This window comes from Cyprinodon tularosa, unplaced genomic scaffold (genome assembly GCF_016077235.1).
Source record: "Cyprinodon tularosa strain WSP-4 unplaced genomic scaffold, ASM1607723v1 ctg131, whole genome shotgun sequence".
Taxonomy (NCBI): Eukaryota; Metazoa; Chordata; class Actinopteri; order Cyprinodontiformes; family Cyprinodontidae; genus Cyprinodon; species Cyprinodon tularosa.
In genome coordinates this window covers 120,370-145,817 of record NW_024038126.1, presented here as the reverse complement: position 1 = coordinate 145,817, position 25,448 = coordinate 120,370, and the positions used below count along the sequence as shown (strand labels likewise).

Genomic DNA, 25,448 nt, shown 5'->3' with positions numbered 1-25,448 from the left:
GAACTTATCAAATGTATCTTGCGCTGTCCAACAATTTAATACTCACCTGATGAACCACAAAATTTTAACCAGTAAAAACTAAACTAAAAATACATTTCACTTATCAAACATGAAAAATCATAAAACTCAGTTATGTCAATAGAAGAAAACACACAATAGAAATATCAGCCCAAGTATAAAATTAGAAAACCAGAGTAAGATATCTCGAAATTACTAAAAAATGCTCAGCAGACTTAAAAGACAATACTCGCCACAAAAATTACAATTTGTCAATACAAAACAATAACAACATAAAAAAAATACATCATAAACACATAAAAATTACAAAAGACCTTTTTTTTTTTTCTTTTTTTCACAATTCAACAATAAGAAGTTAGAGTTCGTCTCTATGCTCCTTCGATAGTCTTTCAAAAATGAATATGAATTCTTCGTCAGGAAACGATCCAAAAATACGCGCAAAAAGAAACGAATGTTCTTGAAGAGTTCGCAAAAAACGAAAACACGCAATAAAAAGAAGATAAGTTAATGATGATCTTGTAGCCTGATCCTTCACGTGTTCCTCCTCAGTTATAAACCTCAGGTTTTCCACCTGAGTGTCCGTTGCTCACTGAAAATTGGAGTATTATGCCAATTTAACAGTGAGTTTAAGGAGAGGGTGCAATCTCCTTTTCTCAATGGAAGGACACCGGAACAGGATTATTGTGCCTGTAATTCAGGAAAATGAAGTGGTTTTGGCAGACTTCTGCCCGGAAATGCAGATCCTCCTCCGCGCTGTGATGTGCCTCAGACACTCCTCAACCGCAGGTTGAGACTGTAGATTCTCCTGTATGCCCTGCAGCGTGCGTTGTGGCTCCTCAGCTGACTCCAATGGAACCACGTCTCCTTTTCCCTTGTAGACGGACAGCCTGAGATGTCCTCTCCACGACTCGGTATGGTCTGGCGAAGCGAGGTTCAGACCACTTTCTTTTGATGACCATCAGGCGCACCCAGTCGATTCCCCGAACTGATCCCGAGCCTGGACGTTCCTGTGTCGTCTGGTATTTTGTAAATTCTGCTGCCAGGACCTGTAACTCATTGAAGAAATCTTTATGAGATAAATGTGCAAGCTTACCTTTCCATCCTGGAATGCGGGTAGCAGGTCCTGGAAACATCCGTCCTGTCTGGAGCTCATATGGGGAGAACCCTGTTGATTGGTTAATGATTGATCCTACACTTTATGACAGCTTCATTGTCTTCCTTTTGTATTATAAATCTACTACTTTGGAGCTGTATTTTAACAATCCTTTGACCCCCTTTTTATATAAGGCCTACATGAGAAATAAATGTTTCCTATCACGTTGAACCCAAAACTTAACTGTATTTTAGAAGCAGTTCCATAATTGTTAATTTGTAAATCTCCAATTTAGACCAATTTAATTTCAATCATCATATTTTCTATTCTTTAAAACCTTAAAGAATGATCAGCCTGTTTTACATGAGTCACTAAATATCAAAAATGACCTACTTTATTCCAATCATATTTTAAATCCCAAAAATTTCAACCTTTTTTTACCTTTGATCCATTTATTCTTTTGAAAACCTTTTTATAAAATATTTAATTGAATAACGTATTACCCTTTTTATATTGTTTATCAATTATCAATGCCTTTTCAGTTTTGGAGAGAGATTCAATACAGCTAAATTTATTAAATGATGTAAATCTTTAGTTTAGACCTTCCTGGATGTCTTAGTTAAACAACTTATTTTAAAACATATGAATAGAGATGCAACAATCCAACAATCACCTTCCTTAGTTTAATAAACACTATTTTATGTAAATTATTTGATAGTCAATATTTTGTTTAGTATATTCAATTTATAAATTTTACTTATTTCATATCCAAATAGTTAGCTCATCTTTAATGCTGCTAATACACCGTAAAATATTTAATGTATTTTGATTTAACTTCAATAACCTCTTTTTCCGAAAAGTAAAGAGAGATCCAAACTAAAAATTTGCTTATCAGATCAATTCCATTCATGTCCCCCTGTTTCTATAACAGAACAAATGTTCTGTCATAGAATACAATAAAAATCCTATACAACTCATTGAGATGAAATCCGCCATCACCACTAACCTTAGCCTCATGTAACACAGTTGGATGCAATTCAAACATGGTGTCCCAGATGCTGTTACAATCTGCACACCTCAAGCAAAGAATTCTAATGTTTGATTAAATTTATGAAATCAACACAAAACTTGGTGTCATTCGCTCAGTAAGCTCTATAGACACCCATCAATCCACTTTAACACCTTAATTTCAAATTCCATTTAAATTTAAATTTAGTTTTACTGAATGGTAGCCTCTGTACTATGTAAATAAAATTTAGATCATCTTAATTAGTAGATGAAGCGTAACACACAATGCAATTCAGCTATAGTTAAAAAAAATGTAATTGCAATAGTTAGTCCCTGCCCATTCTTTGAGGCATGAAGGGAAAAAAACACATTAGCATTTTTGTGAGACAAACAGAGTGAATCATGGAGGAATGCAGTGTCGTAACAGTTGGTGCACACCAACCCCCAACTGCATTGTAAAACCTCTGACCCCAGGAGATGGGGTGTCCTCAAAACTTAGAATTACACTGCAGGGCTTCAGAAGAGAAGAATGGCATCACACACAACAAAAATAAAAAAAAATCGTATTCACCACTACCAAGTTTTGTTGGCACCCATTTCGTCTCCAACCTGAAGACTGAAGGGAACCCCAGGAGTGGGCTTTGGCGCCCAGGTCACATGATCAGAAGTGAGAATCCAGGATCAAACATGAGAACACACAACAGGACCACCGCTGAGCGACTTGCCATGCCCCAATTCTTTATCTGCTGAATCAGAAGGTGTCCAGAATAGCAGTCATTCCTGGAGTGCAGAAACATCTGGATACAGTCCCGCTTTGATGAACTTTGGTCAGCCTTTCGTGGTCGACAGAGCAGGACATAGAAACCAGCAGACCAGTCATCTACTGAAACCCCCGTCCGGGTTTGGACAAAAGGCTATGATCTTTGTGGTCCCGACTCACTGCTGATTCCCAGCCATAGAAGACTCCCACAGATAATGCTTGAGTCCCTTTTGTTTTCAGCCAGGTATGAAAAGCAACACTCAAAAGAGACATCTGTTGCCAGGTCCTGTGAGCAGCACTTTGCCCTCACGTGACAGAGGGAGAACAGTTCACCTTCACTGACCTTCGTACAGCAGTCCAGCAGAAGATGGGCACAGTTCAGCATCATCATGTCTTTGTTCAGCAACAACAGCGGCCTGATGCGGTAATCAAGAAGATCCCTTCAAATACATCTTCCCATGATCTCTGAGCTTAAAAGACCCTTCCCCCAAGATCGCCATCAAGTCAGAAGGAAGGAGAACTGCCAGAGAAAAAATAATACAAAGTAATTAAAAAGCAAAACTTATATTTGCCACATTTTGTTACTTTCACTATTATAAATAAAATTTATCTTGTGATGCCTCCTCCCGTGTGGCGCTAGATTTGTTGTTGTTATAGCACAAACGGCCAACTGCCCCAAATCCTGAACTGCAAAAAGAATAAACATAGAAATTTGTTAAAATAGTCCACGATCGGATGTGCCAGAATTAAGAAAATAATGACACTTACTGTTCAAAATCAATAAACGTCAATACCTCGATGACATTCACTCTGCTTGTGCCAAATATCAACTACAAATTCTAAAATCACAACCTCACAAACTCATTAAAGAATTAGAACAAACTCTAGAATGTCCTAGTACTGATACTTATAAAAGTTGTGATGGAATTGCCCTTGGTCAAATAATTATGAATTTCATATTGTTCTACTAAATACCAAACATCCCTATCATTGTCCCACGCTTCAAGACAAAGTCCTATTTTAAAATTTCAGAAATTATTTACATTTTATTTGAATTCCATAGCAGTTTTAACCAAAATTTTCCTCAAAATTAACAATTTACACCCAACTGTATATAATCAAAGTCAGCAGTGATGCAGAAAACTATCAGCAATTTTAAATGTAAATAAGCATGGCATAGATGTTATTTGAAACCGTTCAATTTTAGATGATCAAATCTAATTCAGTAGAAGCTTCTATATCACATACATCATATTTTAGCAAAGCAGGAAGGCCATATGACTCTACATTAAAAAAATCCATAATTCACTATTGTTGAATGAAAAAAATCAAAATTATTGATTAACTAATTTACCGTTAACCATATCCAAAAATTTACCAGGAATTAGGGTCTACTTCTGCTTCTCCCCCTGTTGATATAATAGAATTATCATTTTGAAAACAATTTGGAATCTATGTCACTGTTATATAATAATTTGCTGAAAAACCAAAATATCATAAGATGTTCCACCATTTCTCCAAATCTTCCATCTAGTATTCAAACTAGACTGAGATGATGTAAATTTCAAAGTTCCATCTGTAATATCTTATCTTTATAACATCCCCCTGTGTTTTCTTATTTCCAAAAGAAAAACAATTTAGAGGTGGAAAAACAAAAATGGAAGAACTTTCCCCCATTATGCTAAAATTTCAACATGTCCAATCAGTTACCCATAAGAAATATAAACCAAGTTTATTTAGTTAGAATTTAGGTTAGTGTGTTAGTGTTGGTAGTCAAAGTGGATAACACAGTTTCCTAATAACTACATCTATCTGCTTTAAGCCAAGGCTGAATTCTCGTTTCATATTAATTTCACTGCACAAGCAGATGATTCAGCTTCAACCAGATTGTGACACCAAAATATGTAATCGTCTTTACCTTAAAATTGTCCGTAAAGCAGTAATAAAAACATATTTATGAAACAAAACCTTTACTGTCCCTAAATAGTTTAAAATAAGAAAAATATCACACAGCTACACACTAAAGTGAGGTCATATTTACACAGAGCATCCTAAAACCCATCAAAGGCCATCTGCCTACACATTCACTCTCATTCACACTCAAGCAGACTCATCAACACCCCATTGTAAGAAAGATGCAGGATGTTACCCCAGATTTCAAACCAAAATTCGTCCTGTGAAAGTCTTAAACACAATCATTATAACACCATGGTTGAAAAAAAATAAAAAGACATTATTATCCAACAGTTCTAATATTTTTCAGTTTTGAGTGAACCCTTTTTTTTTTTAAAACTCCATATTATACACACAACCGTATTTCATGATAGCCCACTGTTATTAAATGGCTACCTAGACCCCCTGTAGGAAAACCCAAAAACCGTTCATGTGGTCATGTAAAATGCAAAATGGGCTGCACACGAAGATCGTCCTACAAGAAACAAAGTCATTCATTAGTGTTTCAACATGTCCTACATTAACAGTGTAGAAAACACTGTCAAGCAGAAAAACATCCATATGTTCTCATTTTTGTTCTCTTGTTACAATCAGTGAGGGTGTTCCATCCTGTCAGGAAACCTAGAAATTTAAGTGATTGTCAATGTTACAGTATTATAAAAAACAATTGGATCATTCCAGTGCTCCAGCCTGGAACTGATGCAACACATTTCACCCGCTGAGAAAGTAAAAACATCTGTAAATCTGTTATTTTATACTTTTCATTTCAACACAAAACACAGTTCTAAAAGTAATTCACATCAAAATCCAAGAATCCTGAAAAAGTGAGCTGGACATCAGTGCTAACAGAACTGAAGCACTCCCAAAATGCAAATGGGGGGGTCAATCAGTCCCCCTGCTGTGAAACAAAACTTGCATCCAAAACGGAGACACCTCTGTCCCACAGAAGCACATTTTAACAGAAAGTTAGTAATACAACATCCAGCAAAAATATTTAACAATATTTCATAACACAATCTTGAAACACAAATCACTTCCGCACAATCTCAGCACAATTCAGACACAGACAGACGAATAGACAGCAGCGCGTGGTGGAACATACAGTACTGTATAACGGGGGGAGACAGACACACAGCAATAGACCAACCCGCAGCCAAGCACGCACACAAACACAAAGAAACATACAAAACACAGACACAGACAACGTTGTAGTTCAGTCAAGAAAAGACAGAAAAGAAAAGAAAATGTCAGGTGCCGGCTAAAAGAATGTATGACGCATCTTTTAATTTTCCAATTTCACTTTTACAAATCCCTTTTATTCTCATTTCAACTTCTCAGTCCTTCAAGGTGATCCAACCTGCTCTCAGTCCTTTAAGGTGATTCAACCTGCTAAATTTAGTATTCTCAGTCCTTTATGCTCTTTAGCAACTCGCTTCAGAGTCCCAGAGAAGGCGATACATCTTGTAACAGACTGCTACTTACGGCGACTCTCAGCCCTTTTCTTTCAACGAGTGATACAACTCGGTCCAATTAACCTGCTATTAGTCCTTTTCCATGAGTGATACAACTCGATCCAATTAACCCAAATAATTATAAGTCCACTGGAGATGAGTCGAAATCTCCGGGCTGATACAAGCCCCTGCTAATTAATACACAGACACCCGAAATTCTTTTTTAGAGGCACAGGCATTGTTCCTCAGGGCTAAAGAATAAATTAATCTTTATTAATTAATCAATTAATTAATCAATCAATCAATAAAACCTTCTTTTAAAAAACCCAGCTTAAGTCAGAGTTAACGTAAAGGCTCTGTTTGAACTAGCCACAGTTCCCTGTAATGTGTATTTATTCAAATCCTTAAACAACCGACTCTTTTAGGAGGGATTCTATCTACCTCTGCAGCTTCTGAGTTCTGTGAGGCCGCACACAGCAAATCAGCCCCGGTCCGACCACACGGCGCTTCAGACAACTGAAAAATAAAAAATAATCAAATACTGTCTTACCACACCGAAGTCGGGCCGAAACGGATCAATCAGGACCAAACAGCCGCCCGCCGAGATTCCAGAACCGGCACGAGCCCCCAATTGTAAAGGAAGAAAATATTCTAACATAGTTAACTTTGGAAAAAGGTTGGCTTTTCATTCTTCCCTTCCCCAGGTCCACTCGGCGAGCTGCGTTTGGTAATAAAAACCAACATTGCATGTTGACGTCACAGAATTACAGAGTTTAATCCAATATAAGACAATGGATACACTTAGAAATAAGACAATGCACAAACCTACACCAGAAACTGCAGAACAACAGAGACATACATTCCATTACCTGACATAGGAGGAAAGAAAGCAAAGACGTACAAGACATCTTTGGAGAGTTTGCAAGAGCAAAATCTGATCTGTAACCTCTATTTAGAAAGCTTTATCCTCTTGTATCTAATCCATTCAAAAAAGGCTGGCCCTCGGTCCTCCAACCAGGAGCCATCTCTGACACCGCCCAGAGCTTCACCCAATTTACTGCAAACATCTGGGGTCATTTGCTTCTTTGTTTTAACAAGAAAAGGCGGAAAGCTTGTCCTGGCATCTAGAATTCTTAAAGTCATAAAACACAAGATAAGCTTCCACAGACAGCTTGTGGAATGCGGGGGCCTCACCATAAATTCTCAGGAACAAACTTAAATTTAGTAATCTGGTTCAAGGAAAGGTTATCTTCACAAACTTGTTCAAAATTAAGAAATATGTTCACAAGGAGAGTATACAACATACCTTTTACACATGTCATAAGATTAACTGTATTAAAGACTGAAAATAATCATTTTTCTTTAACACCAGCCAACCTGCTCTTGACTGAACCCTGGAACTCAGGGAGAGTTCCATTCCTGAAATCTGCCTACCGCCTCTCAGGAGCTATGGAGGAGCTCATCTTCTGAAACCTGCCTACCTGCCCTTGGAAGCCAAACCAGAAGATCTGCAGTCTGAATCTGCCTGCCTGTTCTCAAGGAGAGAACTAAGAGCAACTCAAGGACTGAATCTCAACTAGTCAGCAGCCTAGCCCTGCCGCTGCCTAGCTCTCTGCTCATCTCTCAGTCTCTGGACTCTTCTGGTTTCCTCTCTCTCCACCGCTCAGCCTGAATCACAGATTAAGAGAATCCTGTATGACCAGCCCTGGACCAGAATACATCCTGACCTGCTTTGTTCTACCATAAATAAATAATTGAACTTTTTCCCTGCCTCCTGAGTGTGTTCTGCATATGGGCTAGAATCTTCACCCATCATGACACTCAGTGTGTTTCCACTATGTACTGCACTGTATTTAACCAAAATTCCAGATTTTGAAATTCCCCCCCGGAAATTTTTTTAGCTATGAAATGTAGGACATGTTCGGGAAAAAGAGGATGTCTGGTCACCCTATGATTTTAGACCTTTTTTTTTTTTTTTAAACAGATGATAATGCATATGGATCTTTACACCAATTAAAGCCAGAACAATTTTGGTGATATAGTTTGACATTTCTCTGAATAAAAAAAACAAACAAAAAACAACAACAATAAAAAAAACAAACAAAAAAAAAACAGGAAAATAATGAGGACATGACCTTGGTGTTCTCAATGCTGGTTACTGGGCTGGTCACGCTTATCCAAAGCTGTCATGATCGGTTTAACAAATCTGACCCACATGCAGAGAAACCACTCAGAGAGCACGGAAAAGGTTTGACAGGTTTATTGAAGGAATTTAACAGGAGTTGGATCTGGAACTCAGTGAGCTGGTGACCCGGAACTAGAAGTGAGAAGGGAAGTTCAGTGGTCAGTTCAGGTACCGTGGGAATCTTGGAAGCTCTGAGATTTTGCAAGGTTGGGAACTCACGTTTGAGGGGGGCCTTGTTAGTCCTTGAATCCAGACTGTGTGGTAAATCCAGAGAAAGGTGCACACGTTGGAGGGCGGACAGGTTGACAAGCTTTGGACCCAGAGGAGAAATGGAGCGGACTGTAACTCAGATTTCAGATGGGTACTTGAACGGAACATATGGAGGTTTCCCCCTGCTCAGTGTAACTCATTTTTTTCCTTCCAGGGGAGAGAAAGTCCAGGAATCCAGTAAGGCGAAAGCTTCCTGCCGGGGAGCAAAGACAAAAACTCGTTAGACTCAGAGAAACAAAGCTAGGTTAGATTCAGCTAAACTCAGCTTGGCTAGAGTTCCCAAAACTGGCATACACTCTGGTGTAGAGGTAGTGACAGACCACAGCTCAAATACTCCTCCAGATAATGATCCAATGAGCTGCAGGTGTTCAGGGAGGAACAGCGAAGACAGGGCACTTCCTGGTGGTGGAAAAAGAAAGACAAACAAACAGGCCACATAAACTGGATTCCTAACACAGGCGGGGTCCCAAATGGTGCTGGTACATATCTCCGGCTGTCCACAGGCAAGAGGTGGGCGTACACCCTCGACATATTTTAAATGGATATAAAATAAAATAAAAATAGTTTAACGCTCTCAAAAAAAAAAAAAAAAAAAAGTGAAACTGTAGATTGAATTTCATAGAAATGTTTTCTAAATTAAAAATGTAAATACAAATATGTCATTTGTTTCTTTTCAAAATACATCAATATGGAAATAGAAAATAAACAAAAAGTCAGAAAAACAGATAAATGGGACTGCCTCTACTCTTCAATTTATATAAAAATAAGAGCATATCATCACTGAATATTCTGCTCCCTTTTTTAACAGTGGTATTCTTTATAAATCTAAGTCTTTCTTCTTTCACTAGAAAAGGTTTATCTAACAGGTATATTATAAAATATTAAAGAATACCACTGTTAAAAAAGGGAGAAGACTCAGAAATGATGTAAACCCACTGATTTACATAATTACTGAATCTCCTCCTTCCTTTTTTAACAGTGAAATCATATATAAGTCTTAGTCTCTCTTCTTCTTTCACTGGTTGATCTATCAGGTATATTCTTAAGAAGGTTAAAATTCAAACTGTCAACATGCTGTGGACCCTCTGCGCTGTCTTCTCTGCTCTAACATGTAAGAATCTCCTTTGCCTCAGAATACATGTATGTTTGAAGACATATTCTGTCTTTAAACACAAACCTGTTACTCATATGTGTTTTGGTTTGTTTACAGATGTTGATGCAGCTAAAGTTCTGACCCAGACACCAGCTTTTCAAACAGTTTCTAAAGGACAACAGGTGGTTCTTGGATGTAACATTCAGAAGCCTGAAAACTATTATGTCCGTTGGTACAAACAGATGCCTGGTGGAACTCCTCAGTATGTTCTAATGTTTTATCATTCTCACAGTTCTCCTAAATTTGGAGCAGGTTTTTCCTCTGACAGATTTGACTCTAAAGCCACATCGGATATAGACTACCAGTTTATTATAAAGCAGGCAGAGACAGGAGACACTGCAGTGTATTACTGTCACACATGGGATAACTCTACTATGGAGCATGTATCACAGTGATTCACACCATGACAAAAACCTCTGACAGATCTACTTCTGCTTTCAGAAAAACTACCATTTAATGATGTTTAAACACACAGGAAGATACCTTATTGCTGTTTTTAATATTTCTTCTTTGTGTGCTTTACTACATTTTTGAAAACTCTTAAAGGTTCTAATCACTAATTGAAAGCAAGCGTTAACCCCATTAACTCAATACATGTTTTCTAAATGTCTCTTCTTCATCCATCCTTTTTCTGTCACGCTTATCCCAAGCGGGGTCACAAAGGGTGCTGGTGCCTATTTCCATATGTCTACAGGGGTACACCCTTGACATATTTTATATGGATATAAAATAAAATAAAATAAAAATAGTTGAACCCCCTCAAACAAAAGAGTGAAACTGTAGAAGATCAAAATAAATAAAAGTTAAACCCTCAAAGAACTATCAGTTAAAAAAGCAGAAGTGTTTATGTTGAGGTTTTTGTCACAGCATAAATCACTGTTATACCCACTCATTAACAGAGCTGTCCCATACTTTACAGTAATAAACTGCAGAATCTCCTTTTTCTATGTTGTTGATAATCAAACGATAATCTGTTGTTGACTGATGAGTAGAAGTGTGTCTTGCAGAAGGGAACCCAGTGTCATATTGGGGTGAACTCCATTCATGATAAAACCTCAGCATATAGAGAGGAACTCCTCCTGGGATCTGTCTGTACCAACTAGGGCCAGCGTCAGTAACAGTCCCCAGGTTACAGTCCATGGTTGCTGTCTCTCCTTTCCTCACCGTCAGAACTGAAGGCTTCTGTGTCACCACTGTCACTCCACTCACACCTGGAAACAACACGAAGAAATAAAGTTAAGAGAAACACACAGACTGATGATTCCAACAGGAGCTCCAGTCTGCAGCAAGTCATCCTGCTTACATGTTAGAGCTGTGATGAGAGAGCAGAGGGTCCCCAGCATGTTGTCAGTTTGTGCTGAGAATAATCTTTGACCTTCTGAAGTGACCTCACTGCTGACAGGTGAGAGAAATTAGAGGATGAGGAGAGGAGGTGGAGGAGATATTTATCAGAAGACTCAGACTAACAGGAACAGACAGGAGGAGGAGCTCTGAGACTTTATGGTAAAACTTGTCCTAACAAGTTTTTCTTCTCAAATTCTCTATTGGCAAAGCAAGTTTATCTTAATAGAAATATTTTCAGTTAAAAAAAATATAAAATATCTTTAAATCATTTAAACAGTTAAATAAAAGGAAAATAAAAGCAATAAAAGATTCTAAAGTCTCCGGGCTAATGTGCTCTACTTTTGTAGTTGTAGTGAAAACATAGGCAGCAGAATTTTGGTACAGCTGCAGATGTCTGATGGACCTTTTAGGCAAACCTATGAAGACACTGTTGCAGTAATCAATTCTACTAAAGATTAATGCATGAATGATCTTTTTCCCAAATCCTGCTTGGACATTAGTCCTTTAATCCTGGAATTGCTCTTCAGGTGATAAAAGGCTGACTTAGTAACTGCCTTTCTGTGCCTCTGAAGGTTCAGGTCTGAGTCCATCATGACACCAAGATTTTGACCATAATCTGTGGTTTCTAGCTGTAGTAGCTGTGAGCTAACACTGGATTTCTCCTCCATTGGTCCAAAGACCTTATAGGTCTAAATATGTTTTTTTTATTTCACTTCAAAATAAGTGATTAAACAAAAATACTTTAGAGGTTAAACCCCAAACTGACAGCATGCTGTGGACCCTCTCTGCTGTCATCAATCCTCCAACATGTAAATATCTCCTTTGCATTACATATTCTGTCATGTCAAACATATTTCTTTCGTTTTGCTTGGAGATGTTAATGCAGCTAAACTTCTGACCACCCTTAAGAATTATTACCATACAGTTTCTTGTTCAGTGTTTTTTTTTTTTTTTTTTTACATTAATCTAATCTGTCTTTTACAAAAGTTTTTGCACCACCTTAAAAATTCTAGTCACTAGAGTCACACAGGTATGTACCCATTACACTCTAGTCACTGAGCGGGAATGATCAATTTTTTCACAAATTAATTTTGAACTACTTAAATCTTTTAAATAAACACACATTTAACACCTATTAAAAGATTAGATTGAATTTCATAAAAATGTTTTCTAAATTAAAAATGTAAATACAAATATGTCATTTGTTTCTTTTCAAAATACATAAATATGGAAATAGAAAATAAACAAAAAGTCAGAAACACTGATAAATGGGACTGCCTCTACTCTTCAATTTATATAAAAGTAAGAGCATATAAATTATTACTGAATCTTCTGCTCCATTTTTTAAAAGTGGTATTCTTTGTAAGTCTCAGTCTCTCCTTTTTCACTGGAAAAGGTTTATCTAACAGGTATATTATAAACCTTTTTCAGTGAAAGAAGAGATACTAAGACTTATAAAGAATACCATTGTTAAAAAAGGGAGAAGATTCAGTAATTATGTAAAACCACTGATTTACATAATTACTGAATCTCCTCCTTCCTTTTTTAACAGTGAAATCATATGTAAGTCTTAGTCTCTCTTCTTCTTTCACTGGAAAAGGTTGATCTATCAGGTATATTCTTAAGAAGGTTAAAAATAAAACTGTCAACATGCTGTGGACCCTCTGCGCTGTCTTCTCTGCTCTAACATGTAAGAATCTCCTTTGCCTCAGAATACTTTTATATTTGAAGACATATTCTGTCTTTAAACACAAACCTGTTACTCATATGTGTTTCGGTTTGTTTACAGATGTTGATGCAGCTAAAGTTCTGACCCAGACACCAGCTTTTAAAACAGTTTCTACAGGACAACAGGTGGTTCTTGGATGTAACATTCAGAAGCCTGAAAACTATTATGTCAGTTGGTACAAACAGGTTCCTGGTGGAACTCCTCAGTATGTTCTAGCATTTTATCATGCTTACAGTTCTCCTGAATTCGGAGCAGGTTTTTCCTCTGACAGATTTAACTCTAAAGCCACATCAGATATAGAGTACCAGTTTATTATAAAACAGGCAAAGACAGGAGACACTGCAGTGTATTACTGTAGAACATGGGATGACTTCTGCTAAGGAGAACATATCACAGTGATTCACACCATGACAAAAACCTCTGACAGATCTACTTCTGCTTTTAGAAAAACTACCATTTAATGATATTTAAACACACAGGAAGATACCTTATTACTACATTTAATCTTTCTTTTTTTGTGCTTTACAATTTTTTTGCAAACTCTCAAAGGTTCTAATCACTAATTGAAAGCAAGCATCAGCACCATTAACTCAATACATTTTTTCTAAATGTCTCCTCTTCATCCATCCTTTTTCCGTCACGCTCAGGGAGGTAACAAGGATTTTTGAAATACTGAGGTCAAATATTGGGATAAATCTTACTTGACAAAAAACATCCTAATATGGTGACTTTCTAAAATATATTTTGGAAACATGAATAAAGAGAGTTAAATCACAAGCCTATCAAGGAGGTAAATATGACCATGTTTATTAATTCCAAAATTCACAAAATTAGAGTATTTGAGTGAGTGAGTTGGTAATATTATTATCATTATCATCATTATACTATAATATTATTGTTGTTATTAATATTGGATTATTATTACTACCATTATTATTGTCACCATCATCACCATGTGCATGGCCCACTAAATTAATCAAATTACTTGCAATAATATATTACAATAGGGTGACCAGATCAGCACGGGGCCGCCGGTGTCCAGGCTACTGTCACCGCAAGAGAGTAACTTTGTGATGAAAGTTGGTGGGGACACTTGGGTGGTGACTTTCATTAGGCTAATTTTCCAAACATGAGCTCAAACGTATGTTTATTGAACGCTTTCCTATTTTTGAGAGAACAAGACCACAACACACTGATATTTGTATTTATAGATATTAGAGAGATGCCTTTTAGTGCATTACAAATATAGGGCCGAAAAAAATCAATGCATGAAAACAGTTATTAATAAGGGCTGATTGTGATGCCAATATTGATATAACATGCATCCCTAGGAGTACAATTTCAATTCCATCAAAAAAAAAAAAAAATGGAAAGCATAGCATATTTTTTTCTTGTAAACATTCTAGTAAACTTGGACATATTATATTGCATGTTGCATATCCCAGTAAATCTGTTTCACCTTTAAATCTGCAGCTCTCCCTGCTTCTCTCTGTTTAAAAAGATTTATTAACCTATTTACTAATATGATGATGCCAGAAACAAATTTTGAAAGAGATGTAGAAGCCCTGCAGTCTGATTCTGTCTGTTCAATAAGAAAACATGTTCATTTTAACCTGGGAGTCATGGACAAACTCTGTTTTCTCAAGCTTCTTGCATTATAATACCAACATGTTTAAATTTACAATCTGTTGCCATTTTTAGCTGAAAAAGCTCCGTATGTCTAACGAACTGATTTTTCGTGGGCATCTCTAATTATTTTAACCAACCCGTCTCCTAACTTTTACTTAAACATCAAAGTAGCTGCTGGTTAATATTCACTGAGTGCTGCTGTGTGTCTCTCCTCCAACCAGGTAGCTACTTTGTACGCTATGAAATGCGACTGCAAATCAGATGTCTCAAAGCGACAGATCCAATGATGTTACACTGAGAGGCGGGACACAGGAGCAGCAAGAGAGGAAAAAAATACAAACTCAAAACGTCAGATAACAGATAGCTCCACCCAACCTTTGTTACCTCGGCTGGCTCCCTGCCCCTGTCCACCGGGGTTCCCGGACTAGCCCCGGAGCTGACGGCTCGGTTTGAGTGCCCGGTTTGTTTCGACTATGTACTGCACTGTATTCAACCAAAATTCCCGATTTTGACATTTATTTAGCTCTGAAAAGTAGGACATGTTCGGGAAAAAGAGGTCTGGTCACCCTAAGATTTTGGACTTTTAAACAAATGAGAATGCATGCGGATCGTTACACCAATTAAAGTCAGAACAATTTTCATCATATCGTTGGACATTTCTTATTATCATTATTGTTATTTCAATAAATAACAATAATAAAAAAAAAAAAAAAAAAAAAACAGGAAAATACCAAAGACATGCCCTCAGTGTTCTCAATCCTGGTTACGGGGCTGGTCATGCTTATCCCAAGCGGGGTCACAAAGGGTTGTGGTGCCTATCTCCTGGTGTCTACAGGCGAGAGGTGTGGGTACATTCTTGACATATTTTATATGGTTATAAAATAAAATAAAAATAGTTTAACCCCCTCAAAAAAAAGATTGAAACTGTAAAAGATCTAGATAAATAAAAGCTAAACCCTCAAAGAACTATCAGTTAAAAAGCAGAAGTGTTTGTGTCGAGGTTTTTGTCACAGCATAAATCACTGTGATACGTACTCTTTAACAGAGCTGTCCCATACTTTACAGTAATAAACTGCAGAGTCTCCTTCTTCTATGTTGTTGATGATCAAATGAAACGATAATCTGATTTTGACTGATGAGTAGATGTGTGTCTTGCAGAAGGGAACCCAGTATCATATTTGGGTGAACTATAGTCATGATAAAACCTCAGCATGTAAAGAGGAACTCCTCCTGGGATCTGTCTGTACCAACGAGGGCCAGCCTTAGTAACATTCCCCAGGTTACAGTCCATGGTGGCTGTCTCTCCTTTCCTCACCGTCAGAACTGAAGGCTTCTGTGTCACCACTGTCACTCCACTCACACCTGGAAGCAACAAGAAGGCATAAAGTAAAGAGAAACACAAAGATTGATGAATCCAACAGGAGCTCCAGTCTGCAGCAAGTCATCCTGCTTACATGTTAGAGCTGTGATGAGAGAGCAGAGGGTCCCCAGCATGTTGTCAGTTTGTTCTGAGAATGATTTTGGATTTTCTAAGGGTGACCTCACTGCTGACAGATGGCAGAGTTTAGAGGATGAGGAGAGGAGGTGGAGGAGATATTTATCAGAAGACTCAGACTTACAGGAACAGACAGGAGGAGGAGCTCTGAGACTTTATGGAGTGAGGCATTTCTTTGACCAAATATGTTTTCTGATAAGCTTTTTAACATGTAGTAAACACATCTTTTATTGTAGAAATGGTAATTTATTATATAATATTTATCTCGTCTTATTTATTATATCATATTTATCTGACATAATCTGATAAATGATTAAGGTTGCAGACTTGCAGTCCCTCATTGTAAGAGGTGCTCTGCCTTTCATACATTAACTGAGGGCTACAAACTGCTTCATTTTGATTATATCATTGTTTTTTTCACATGTTATCCTTTAGCTGAGGAAAAAGTTGGTAAAATTAATATTTCTACTACCGGTATTTTTGGTATAAAGTCATTTATTTAATCTATGTTTTATACTGAGAGACAAACAAAAATCTTGGATGCTCATGCTTAATACCTAAATAAGGTCATAATTTTATCTTTATATATATATATATATATATATATATATATATATATATATATATATATATATATATATATATATATATATATAAAAAAAAAGATAAACCCCTTATTAAAAGTTCAAAGAATCATAATATAAAAGCATATGACACGAAAGGACAGGAAGTATTTTGTATTATTTTTCTTGCTGCTTGACTTGAGTTTCAAGATCTCCTTGTTTTCTCTGCTCATATTCTTTATTGGCAAAGGTTGTTTACTTTTATAATACAATTCACAACGAAGAAAATTCAAAACTGCTTTATATGAATGAAACGGAATAATAGAAGGAAAATAAAATCAGAATTACAGTAATAACATAGTTTAAAGTCTATTTTCTGACATACAGGGAGCCACTCTAAGGACATCAGAACAGGAACTGAAACCTCCTGCTGAGACCAACTTTCACTGAAAAAAAATCTTATTTCCTTCATATTTTGCTTTTATTACAAAACACACAAAGACACATAATTCTCTTTAGACATTTTCAAAGTACAATTTACACTGCCTGGCCAAAAAAAAAGTCGCAACCAAAAAAAAAGGTCACTCACTCTAATACTTTGTTGGACCGCCTTTAGCTTTGATTATGGCACGCATTCGCCATGGCCTTGTTTTGATAAGCTTCTGCAATGTCAAAAGATTTATTTCCATCCAGTGTTGCATTAATTTTTCACCAAGATCTTGCATTGATGATGGTAGAGTCTAACCACTGCGCAAAGCCCTCTCTAGCACATCCCAAAGATTCTCAATGGGGTTGAGGTCTGGACTCTGTGGTGGCCAATCCATGTGTGAAAATGATGTGTCATGCTCCCTGAACCAGTCTTTTACAATTTCAGCCCGATGAATCCTGGCATTGTCATCTTGCAATATGCCTGTGCCATCAGGCTTACGGCTACACAGCTGTTCTGTCCCAATCCCTTGTGTTCCCTTCGCATTGTGCGTGTGGAAATGCTCTTACTCTCAGTACTAAACATAGCCCTAAGTTCTACTGTTGTTTTTCTTCGATTTGATCTAGCCACACGTTTAAGTGATCGCCGATCACGATCATTCAGGATTTTTTTCCCAGCCACATTTCTTTCTTGAAGATTATGGGTCCCCACTATCCTTCCAGTTTTTAATAATGTGTTGAACAGTTCTTAACCCAATTTTAGTAGCAATCTCTTTAGATGTTTTCTCTGCTTGATGCATGCCAATGATTTGACCCTTCTCAAACAGACTAACATCTTTTCCACGACCAAGGGATGTGTCTTTTGACATGGTTGTTTAGGAAATGAGAAGCAAGTCATTGCACCAGTTGGGGTTAAATAACTTGTTGCCAGCTGAAAAATGATTGCATGCAGTAAATATCCCATGCAGTAATTATCCAATAGGGGGCTTGTACCTATTTGCTTAGTTGAATCCAGATGGAGACTTGTTAATAAATGTGTGTTGTGAACTGTTTTATATTCATACATTTTATTAGTTTTAGAGTTTAAGTCTTGTGTTGGTTTTTGTCACACTGTGAATCACTGTGATACAGCTTCATCTGCAGAGTCATCCCATGTCTGACAGAAATAAAGAGCAGAGTCTCCTGCCTCTGCCTGCTTAATGATAAACTGAAAATCTATACTTGAGGTGGATTTAGAGTTGAATCGGTCTGAAGAGAATCCTGTTCCATAGGACAGTAAACTATCAAAATGGCGGAAACTCAGAACATATTGAGGAACTCCACCAGGAACTTGTTTGCACCACCTGAAAGAGTTTCAATTGTCTCTCTGAATGTTGCAATTTAAAACAACTTGAAACTTGTTGAAACGGTCTCAAAAGGAGGTATCTGGGTCAGTGTTATCGCTGCATCAACATCTGGCAACAGAAGCAGGAAAAAACATGTGTAAAAGGTTTGCATGTGAAAATGTCACCTTAAGATCTCTGAGAAGAATTTTATATGTAAGAGCAGTGATGAGACTGCAGAGGATCCCCAGCATGATGTCAGTTTGTGGTGTAAAGGTTTGGTTCTGTCCAGCTGAAAGTTGAACTGAAGAGAGGAGAGAACCAGAGGCTTATAAAGACACTGAGGAGAGGAGAAGTGAGGGAGGAGGAGATTCATTAGACTAATATCTGAGATTAGATTGTTAAACTGTCTTCAGTTACTGTGAAACAGAAATGAAGTTTCCTATTTATGACAGTCTGAGCCCGACCATGATAAAACTTCTTATTCCACATTATTTATGAATCTTCTCTGAAAGAACTATTTGAACTTTGAAACTATTAAAAATATATCTCCTCTATGTATTTGAAAGAAATCCATGCCATATTAGATGGCTTGTGTAAACCCTGACAACTTGTTGAAGGTCAATGTTATGTTACATTTCATTACATTCACACATCTTCTGATTCTTGCTGCTGTGATGTTATGATATTTTTAAATGCCCAACCAAAGAACTAAAGGTGATCTTGAAGAATTTGAATTGTGGTCCAAGAAGCTTTTTAAATAATCTTTAGAAAGTGGAACATGTTTAAACCGATTCATAACTCAAATATTAGGTAAATAAAACATTGTTTGGCAAAATAATGTTTCATTAAATGACCTGCTCAGTCAGAAAGCAATAACCTTTATTTAACTGATTCCTAACCTTCTTTGATGGAGCTCGCAGCTAGCAGACATGCAGCAATTTGGTTCTGCAGTTAGCCACCAGGTGTTTCAGTGTTTGATCAGTCTGCAGATTCTGGACCTTGGCTTCTGGTTTTCCATGATGGTCCCTCTTTGATGTGGCTGGACCAAGAACAGCTCTGAGAGAGACAGAGTTTGCTACTAATGTTGGTGTTGATGTCTTTGTTATTTGTAATAAATGCCTCAAAGATGATTATAATGTTGAAAATTGCTTATGCACTTTCTGAATTCAGAAAGAATATTTCTCTGTAGATGGATGGATGGATGGATGGATGGATGGATGGATGGATGGATGGATGGATGGATGGATGGATGGATGGATGGATGGATGGATGGATGGATGGATGGATGGATGGATGGATGGATGGATGGATGGATGGATGGATGGACTTTCTGAATAACTTTATGTGAGTAAATATTGACGTTTCAGCTTGTAATGTGCAAGATATATCAATAGATCATGTTAAAAAGTCTATGTAATGATCATTGTAGTCCTTTAAATGTTGCTGCTACTGCAGAGAGATTTTAAGAGAATGCAAAAAGATGATTAAATCATATTTGCTCCTATAAAGGTTATACAGTATCAACAACCTCTAAAAATCTAAAGGATTGCTTAAAAGTAGTTCAAACCCCCCAAATACATTAAAATGTGAAACTGTAGAATACCTAAACAAATATAAGCCAAGTCCTCTGAGAACTATCACTGAAAAAGCAGAAGTGTTTGTGTCGAGGTTTTTGTCACAGCGTAAATCACTGTGATACGTACTCATTAACAGAGCTGTCCCATGTTTTACAGTAATAAACTGCAGAGTCTCCTTCTTCTATGTTGTTTATGATCAAACGATAATCTGTTGTTGACTGATGAGTGGAAGTGTGTCTTGTAGAAGAGAACCCAGTCCCATAGCTTGGTGAACTAAAGCTATGATGAATCCTCAGTATATATAGAGGAACTCCTCCTGGGATCTGCCTGTACCACTGAACAGCGCCAGTAACAGTCCCCAGGTTACAGTCCATGGTGGCTGTCTCTCCTTTACTCACCGTCAGAACTGAAGGCTTCTGTGTCACCACAGTCACTCCACTGACACCTGGAAACAACAAGAAGGCATAAAGTTAAGAGACACACGCAGACTGATGAATCCAACAGGAGCTCCAGTCTGCAGTAAGTCATCCTGCTTACATGTTAGAGCTGTGATGAGAGAGCAGAGGGTCCCCAGCATGTTGTCAGTTTGTGCTGAGAATGATCTTGTATTTTCTAAGGGTGACCTCACTGCTGACAGATGGGAGAGTTTAGAGGAGAGGAGGTGGAGGAGATATTTATCAGAGGACTCAGACTAACAGGAACAGACAGGAGGAGGAGCTCTGAGACTTTATGGAGTGAGGCATTTCTTTGACCAAATATGTTTTCTGATAAGTTTTTTTAATATGTAGAAAACACATCTTTTATATTTATCATATAATATTTATCTTGTCATATTTATCATATTATATCTATCTGACATAATCTGATAAATGATTAAGGTTGCAGACTTGCAGTATGTCATTGTAAGAGGTGCTCTGCCTTTTATACATTAACTGAAGGCTACATTGTGCTTCATTTTGATTATATCATTGTTTTTTTTCATATGTTACTCTTTAGCTGAGGAAAAATTGGTAAAATTAATATTTCTACTATTTTTTATATAAAGTCAATTACTTCATCTATGTTTTATGTAAACTGAGAAACAAATGAAAATCTTGGATGCTCATGTTTAAGGCCTAAACAAGGTTATCATTTTATCTTAATATTAAAAGAAAAACATAAACCCTTTATTAAAAGTTCAAAGAATCATAATACAAAAACATATGACACAAGGATCTGACTCTAACAAGTAAGAATATTTTTTCTACTGTTTAGCATCTAGGCTGGGGAATTTCTGTTTTTGCTTCCACAGTTTTGGATCCAATATTTCATGATACTATCCCATAATAAATTATTTCCATCCATCTTGTCCTGTCTAGTCCTGTCAGGGTCGCAGTAGGGCTTGTGCCTGTCTCCTGCAGTCTATGGGACAGAGGCGGGGTACACCCTGGACACGTCGCCAGTCTGTCACAGGGCAACACTGAAACACAGAACCGTGCACACACTTACACCTTAGGACAAGGAGGAGAAGCCTATTAACATAACAGTCAGATTTGTATACTGTGGGGGGAAGCCAGAGTACCTGCATAGAACAAATGCATGCACAGGGAGGACATGTAAACTCAGTTCATACAAACCCATGGACCACCGTGCTGCCCATGTTATTTATTAACTTTTTCAGAAGAACTATTTGAACTTTGGAACTATTTGAAAATATCTTTTCTCTAACAAAGTATTTGAAAGAAATCCATGCCATATTAGATGGCTCGTGCTTACTCTGACACCTGGTTGAAGCTCAATGCTAACTTGTAACATTTGCCTATATTAACACTTCTTCTGATTCTGATTCTGCTGTGAAGTTATGATATTTTTAAATTCCCAACCAAAGAACCAAAGGTGATCTTGAAGAATTAGAGCAACTGAAACATTTTTAAACCAATTCATAACACATGTATTACTGTAGGTAAATGAAACATTATTTGGCAAAATAATGTTACATTAAATGATCTGCTCAGTCAGAAATCAATAACCTTTATTTAACTGATTCCTAACCTTCTTTGATTGAGCTAGCAGCTAGCAGACATGCAGCAATTTGATACTGAAGTTAGCCACAGAGTGTCTCAGCGTTTGATCAGTCTGCAGAATCGGGTCCTTGATTGGTGGTTTTCCATATAAGGGTTAAAAACTCAAGAGAATCTCATGCTCTCCCCTTATATGAGGTGCCTCCTACTCCATGTTAAACTCATTGAAAATAACAGGGAAAAGTAGCTTCATGCAGTTCCCAAATATTAATATTCATAAAAAAGAACAAGAACTTGCTTAAAATTCTAAGGCAACATGATAATATATCTGATTGTCATTAGAATGTTTGTCTGCTTCAATCATGTTTCAAAATTTTATCTTGGATATATCATCACTGTAACTCTAACAAACCTTTGGCCATATAGTTATTAATTTAATAATTGAAAAAAAAATAATAATTGTTAGTTGTTTCCCTAGTTCTGAATAACCAAAAAACTTATTTTCGTTTGAATAATAGAAATTTTGATTTAACTGTAGTCAGTTCTATGGTAACATGTTAATATTTCTGATAGTTGTATTTTTATTCTGTATTCTTATCCTGACTGGAACTGATCACCTGTCCAGCTTTGTCTTCCACTCAAATCCAGAGAAAATAGATTGACAGCATAGAACCCTGTAATCCTAAAAAAGGATCAAAGGGACTAAAATCAAGGATTGACCTTTTATCAGAAAAATGTATAATAAGTAAATTCATATATTGTAAAATATGAAAGTAGAGTGAGTGTAGTTTAACATAAACCAGTCACATTTTCTTCAGCTTTTCTTTGAACATGTTTGAAGCTTCCTGGTTGTATCAATCTCTGCCTGTCCGTTTTAAAAAGTGAAATCTTGCACGGATACAGTCTGCAGAAATCTTTTGTTTGCCTTTGTGTACGTCTGCACAACAGAAAGGGAGCTCAGATTTCTATTATCCTCAGTACTTAAATATCATTGCTTTTCCAATACTGTTGTAATGTTACATATGTATAAATACAAATGTTAAAATACACAAAAGCTTCTTTTTAAAATTAATAAGGCTGGTTTATCAGCATGAGTTATTACAGAAATGCATTATCCTTAATGCAAGTATTTTGTTTTGTTTTTTTCTTACAAAAAAGGAAAGCAAACTTCGTATTGGGTGATGTAACAAGTGCTTACAATACTGTACATACCAAACCTCATTGTTAGTCTAATGAATTTCCTCCTCCCTCAATTCTCCTCTTCTCAGTCTCTTTATAAGCCTCTGGTTCTCTCCTCTCTTCAGTTCAACTTTCAGCTGGACAGAACCAAACCTTTACACCACAAACTGACATCATGGTGGGGATCCTCTGCAGTCTTGTCACTGCTCTAACATGTAAGATTCTTCTCAGAGATCTTAACATGACTATTTTCGCATGCAAACCTTTTACTCATGATTTTCCCTGCTTCTGTTGCCAGATGTTGATGCAGCGATAACACTGACTCAGATACCTCCTGTTGAGACGGTTTCAACAGGACAACAAGTTGTTTTAAAATGCAACATTCAGAGAGACGATCAAAACTTAGTCAGATGGTTTAAACAAGTTCCTGGTGGAGTTCCTCAATATGTTCTGAGTTTTCGCCACTCCAATAGGGCACTCCACTTTGGAACAGGATTCTCTTCAAACCGATTCAACTCTAAATCCACCTCAAGTATAGATTTTCAGTTTATTATTAAGCAGGCAGAGGCAGGAGACTCTGCTCTTTATTTCTGTCAGACATGGGATGACTCTGCAGATGAAGCTGTATCACAGTGATTCACAGTGTGACAAAAACCAACACAAGACTCAAACTCTATAACTAATAAAATGTATGAAGATTGAACAGTTCACAGCACACAGTTATTAACAAAGAAAATAAATGTTACTGTTTCAACATGTCTACAGAGAACAATGTGTGTGTTTTATAATAAAAGCAAACAGATGAAGAAAATGAGATATTTTCAGTGAAAGTTGGTCTCAGCAGGTTTCAGTTCCACTCCCTGATCAGAGACTATCAGGAGGTTTTTGTACGGCCATGTATACAAACTGAATCACTGTGGTATTCGGCCAAGGAACCAAGCTGATTGTAACAGGTAAGGAATTTTTTTTTTGATTACTTTAAAATAAGATTTTTTCTAATTTTCTGTTTTATTGTTCAAGGATTATTTTTACATATATATATCTAAAGAGTAAAAGTACATATTTTGGTCATTTTTTGTACTTTTGTTTTGCTTTGATAAAACGTCTGGATCTAATACAACTGAAACAGCGTTGAACTAAATTATGTAAAATTGTTACAAAAAGCTGTATACTGTTCTATCAAATAAGTTTAACATGTTTTACAAATTGATTATTTCCTTCTGAGACTGAAAGAAGCAACATAATGTAGAAATAGTTCTATTTAAATTATACAGGCCGATAAAAAGAAACAGCATTGTGCTTTTTTAAAGCAACTTAAATCAATAAGGATTCAGAAAAACTGAACAAGTGATATCATACAATTTGCTATTTAATTTGTTAACAGTGCAATTTTAATAGGATAATTTTTTTTTTCTAATTTACCATTCACTTGAAAATAAACCCAAGTTTTTATTAAACCACATATTTTACATTTTTATATTTTTGATTAAAAAAAATACATCCCACCATCCCTTAAAAACTAATAACTCATAATGATAATGAGGTTGTAAATATACCCTTTTCCGTAGTAAATTCACAAGAATATAGAGTTTCATAAATGATTATTGTTTTTCTATCGTTCATAGTGATGTCATGTTCATTATCTTGTGTTATAAGTCACAACTGACTGGAGAATAACGTCGAACAAATCCTCAGTATCCTTTTAATTACTGACTAATCAAATTTATTAAGCTCATAAATCTTGGTATAATAATAGAAAATGCTAAAGAGCTTAAGTGTCATTATATATAATATATATGGGTTTTGTAATATGACTATGCTATTTTGTTGCTTACATACGTAATTGTGTTATCTGATAATGTCCTCCATGTCCTTCCAGACTCCAGTCTCCCTCCTCCTGTCCTGACTGTCTTCCCTCCATCCAGTGCTGAGCTACAGTCCAACAAAGCCACTCTGCTCTGTCTGTCCAGTCAGTCTGGGCCTTTTGCAGATGTGAGCTGGTTGGTTGGTGGGAGTCCAGTGACCAGTGGAATCTCTACCAGCACTGCTGTTCAGAGACCAGACCAGACTTTCCACATCAGCAGTTCTCTCTCCATCCAGACATCAGACTGGAACATGAATAAGGTTTATACCTGTAAAGTGTCTTTGGGCTCCCAGACTGCAGAGAAAACCATCAACAAGTCAGGATGTCCTGCTGAAGAACAGTAGAGGACCACAATCATCTATAATCTGCTTCTTTATTGTTTTGCTTCTAACCAGAGTTTAAAAAGAATGTTTTTTCAACATTTAT

General features: G+C 36.7%; 2 protein-coding genes and 1 gene segment (V, D, J or C); 1 reads left to right on the top strand and 2 right to left on the bottom strand.

Moving 5' to 3' along the window:
• LOC119778251 (immunoglobulin lambda-1 light chain-like) overlaps window positions 1–11,253 on the bottom strand; it is a 17,659-nt gene extending 6,406 nt beyond the window's left edge. The window contains exons 1-4 of the mRNA XM_038277402.1: window positions 11,195–11,253; window positions 11,056–11,102; window positions 9,033–9,137; window positions 8,688–8,931 (exon numbers count right to left, since the gene is read on the bottom strand). The gene's annotated coding sequence lies outside the window, so the exon portion shown is untranslated. The remainder of the gene's footprint in view (window positions 1–8,687; window positions 8,932–9,032; window positions 9,138–11,055; window positions 11,103–11,194) is intronic.
• Window positions 9,810–25,448, top strand: LOC119778253 (immunoglobulin lambda-1 light chain-like). The gene is made up of 4 exons (XM_038277405.1): window positions 9,810–9,849; window positions 9,949–10,274; window positions 24,078–24,111; window positions 25,038–25,448. The coding sequence occupies exons 1-4, from the start codon at window positions 9,810–9,812 to the stop codon at window positions 25,364–25,366; spliced, it is 729 nt and encodes a 242-aa protein (XP_038133333.1). The 3' UTR covers window positions 25,367–25,448.
• On the bottom strand, window positions 20,014–20,556 carry LOC119778255. The segment is given in 2 exon segments: window positions 20,014–20,424; window positions 20,517–20,556. Coding segments are annotated over 2 exon segments (375 nt in total).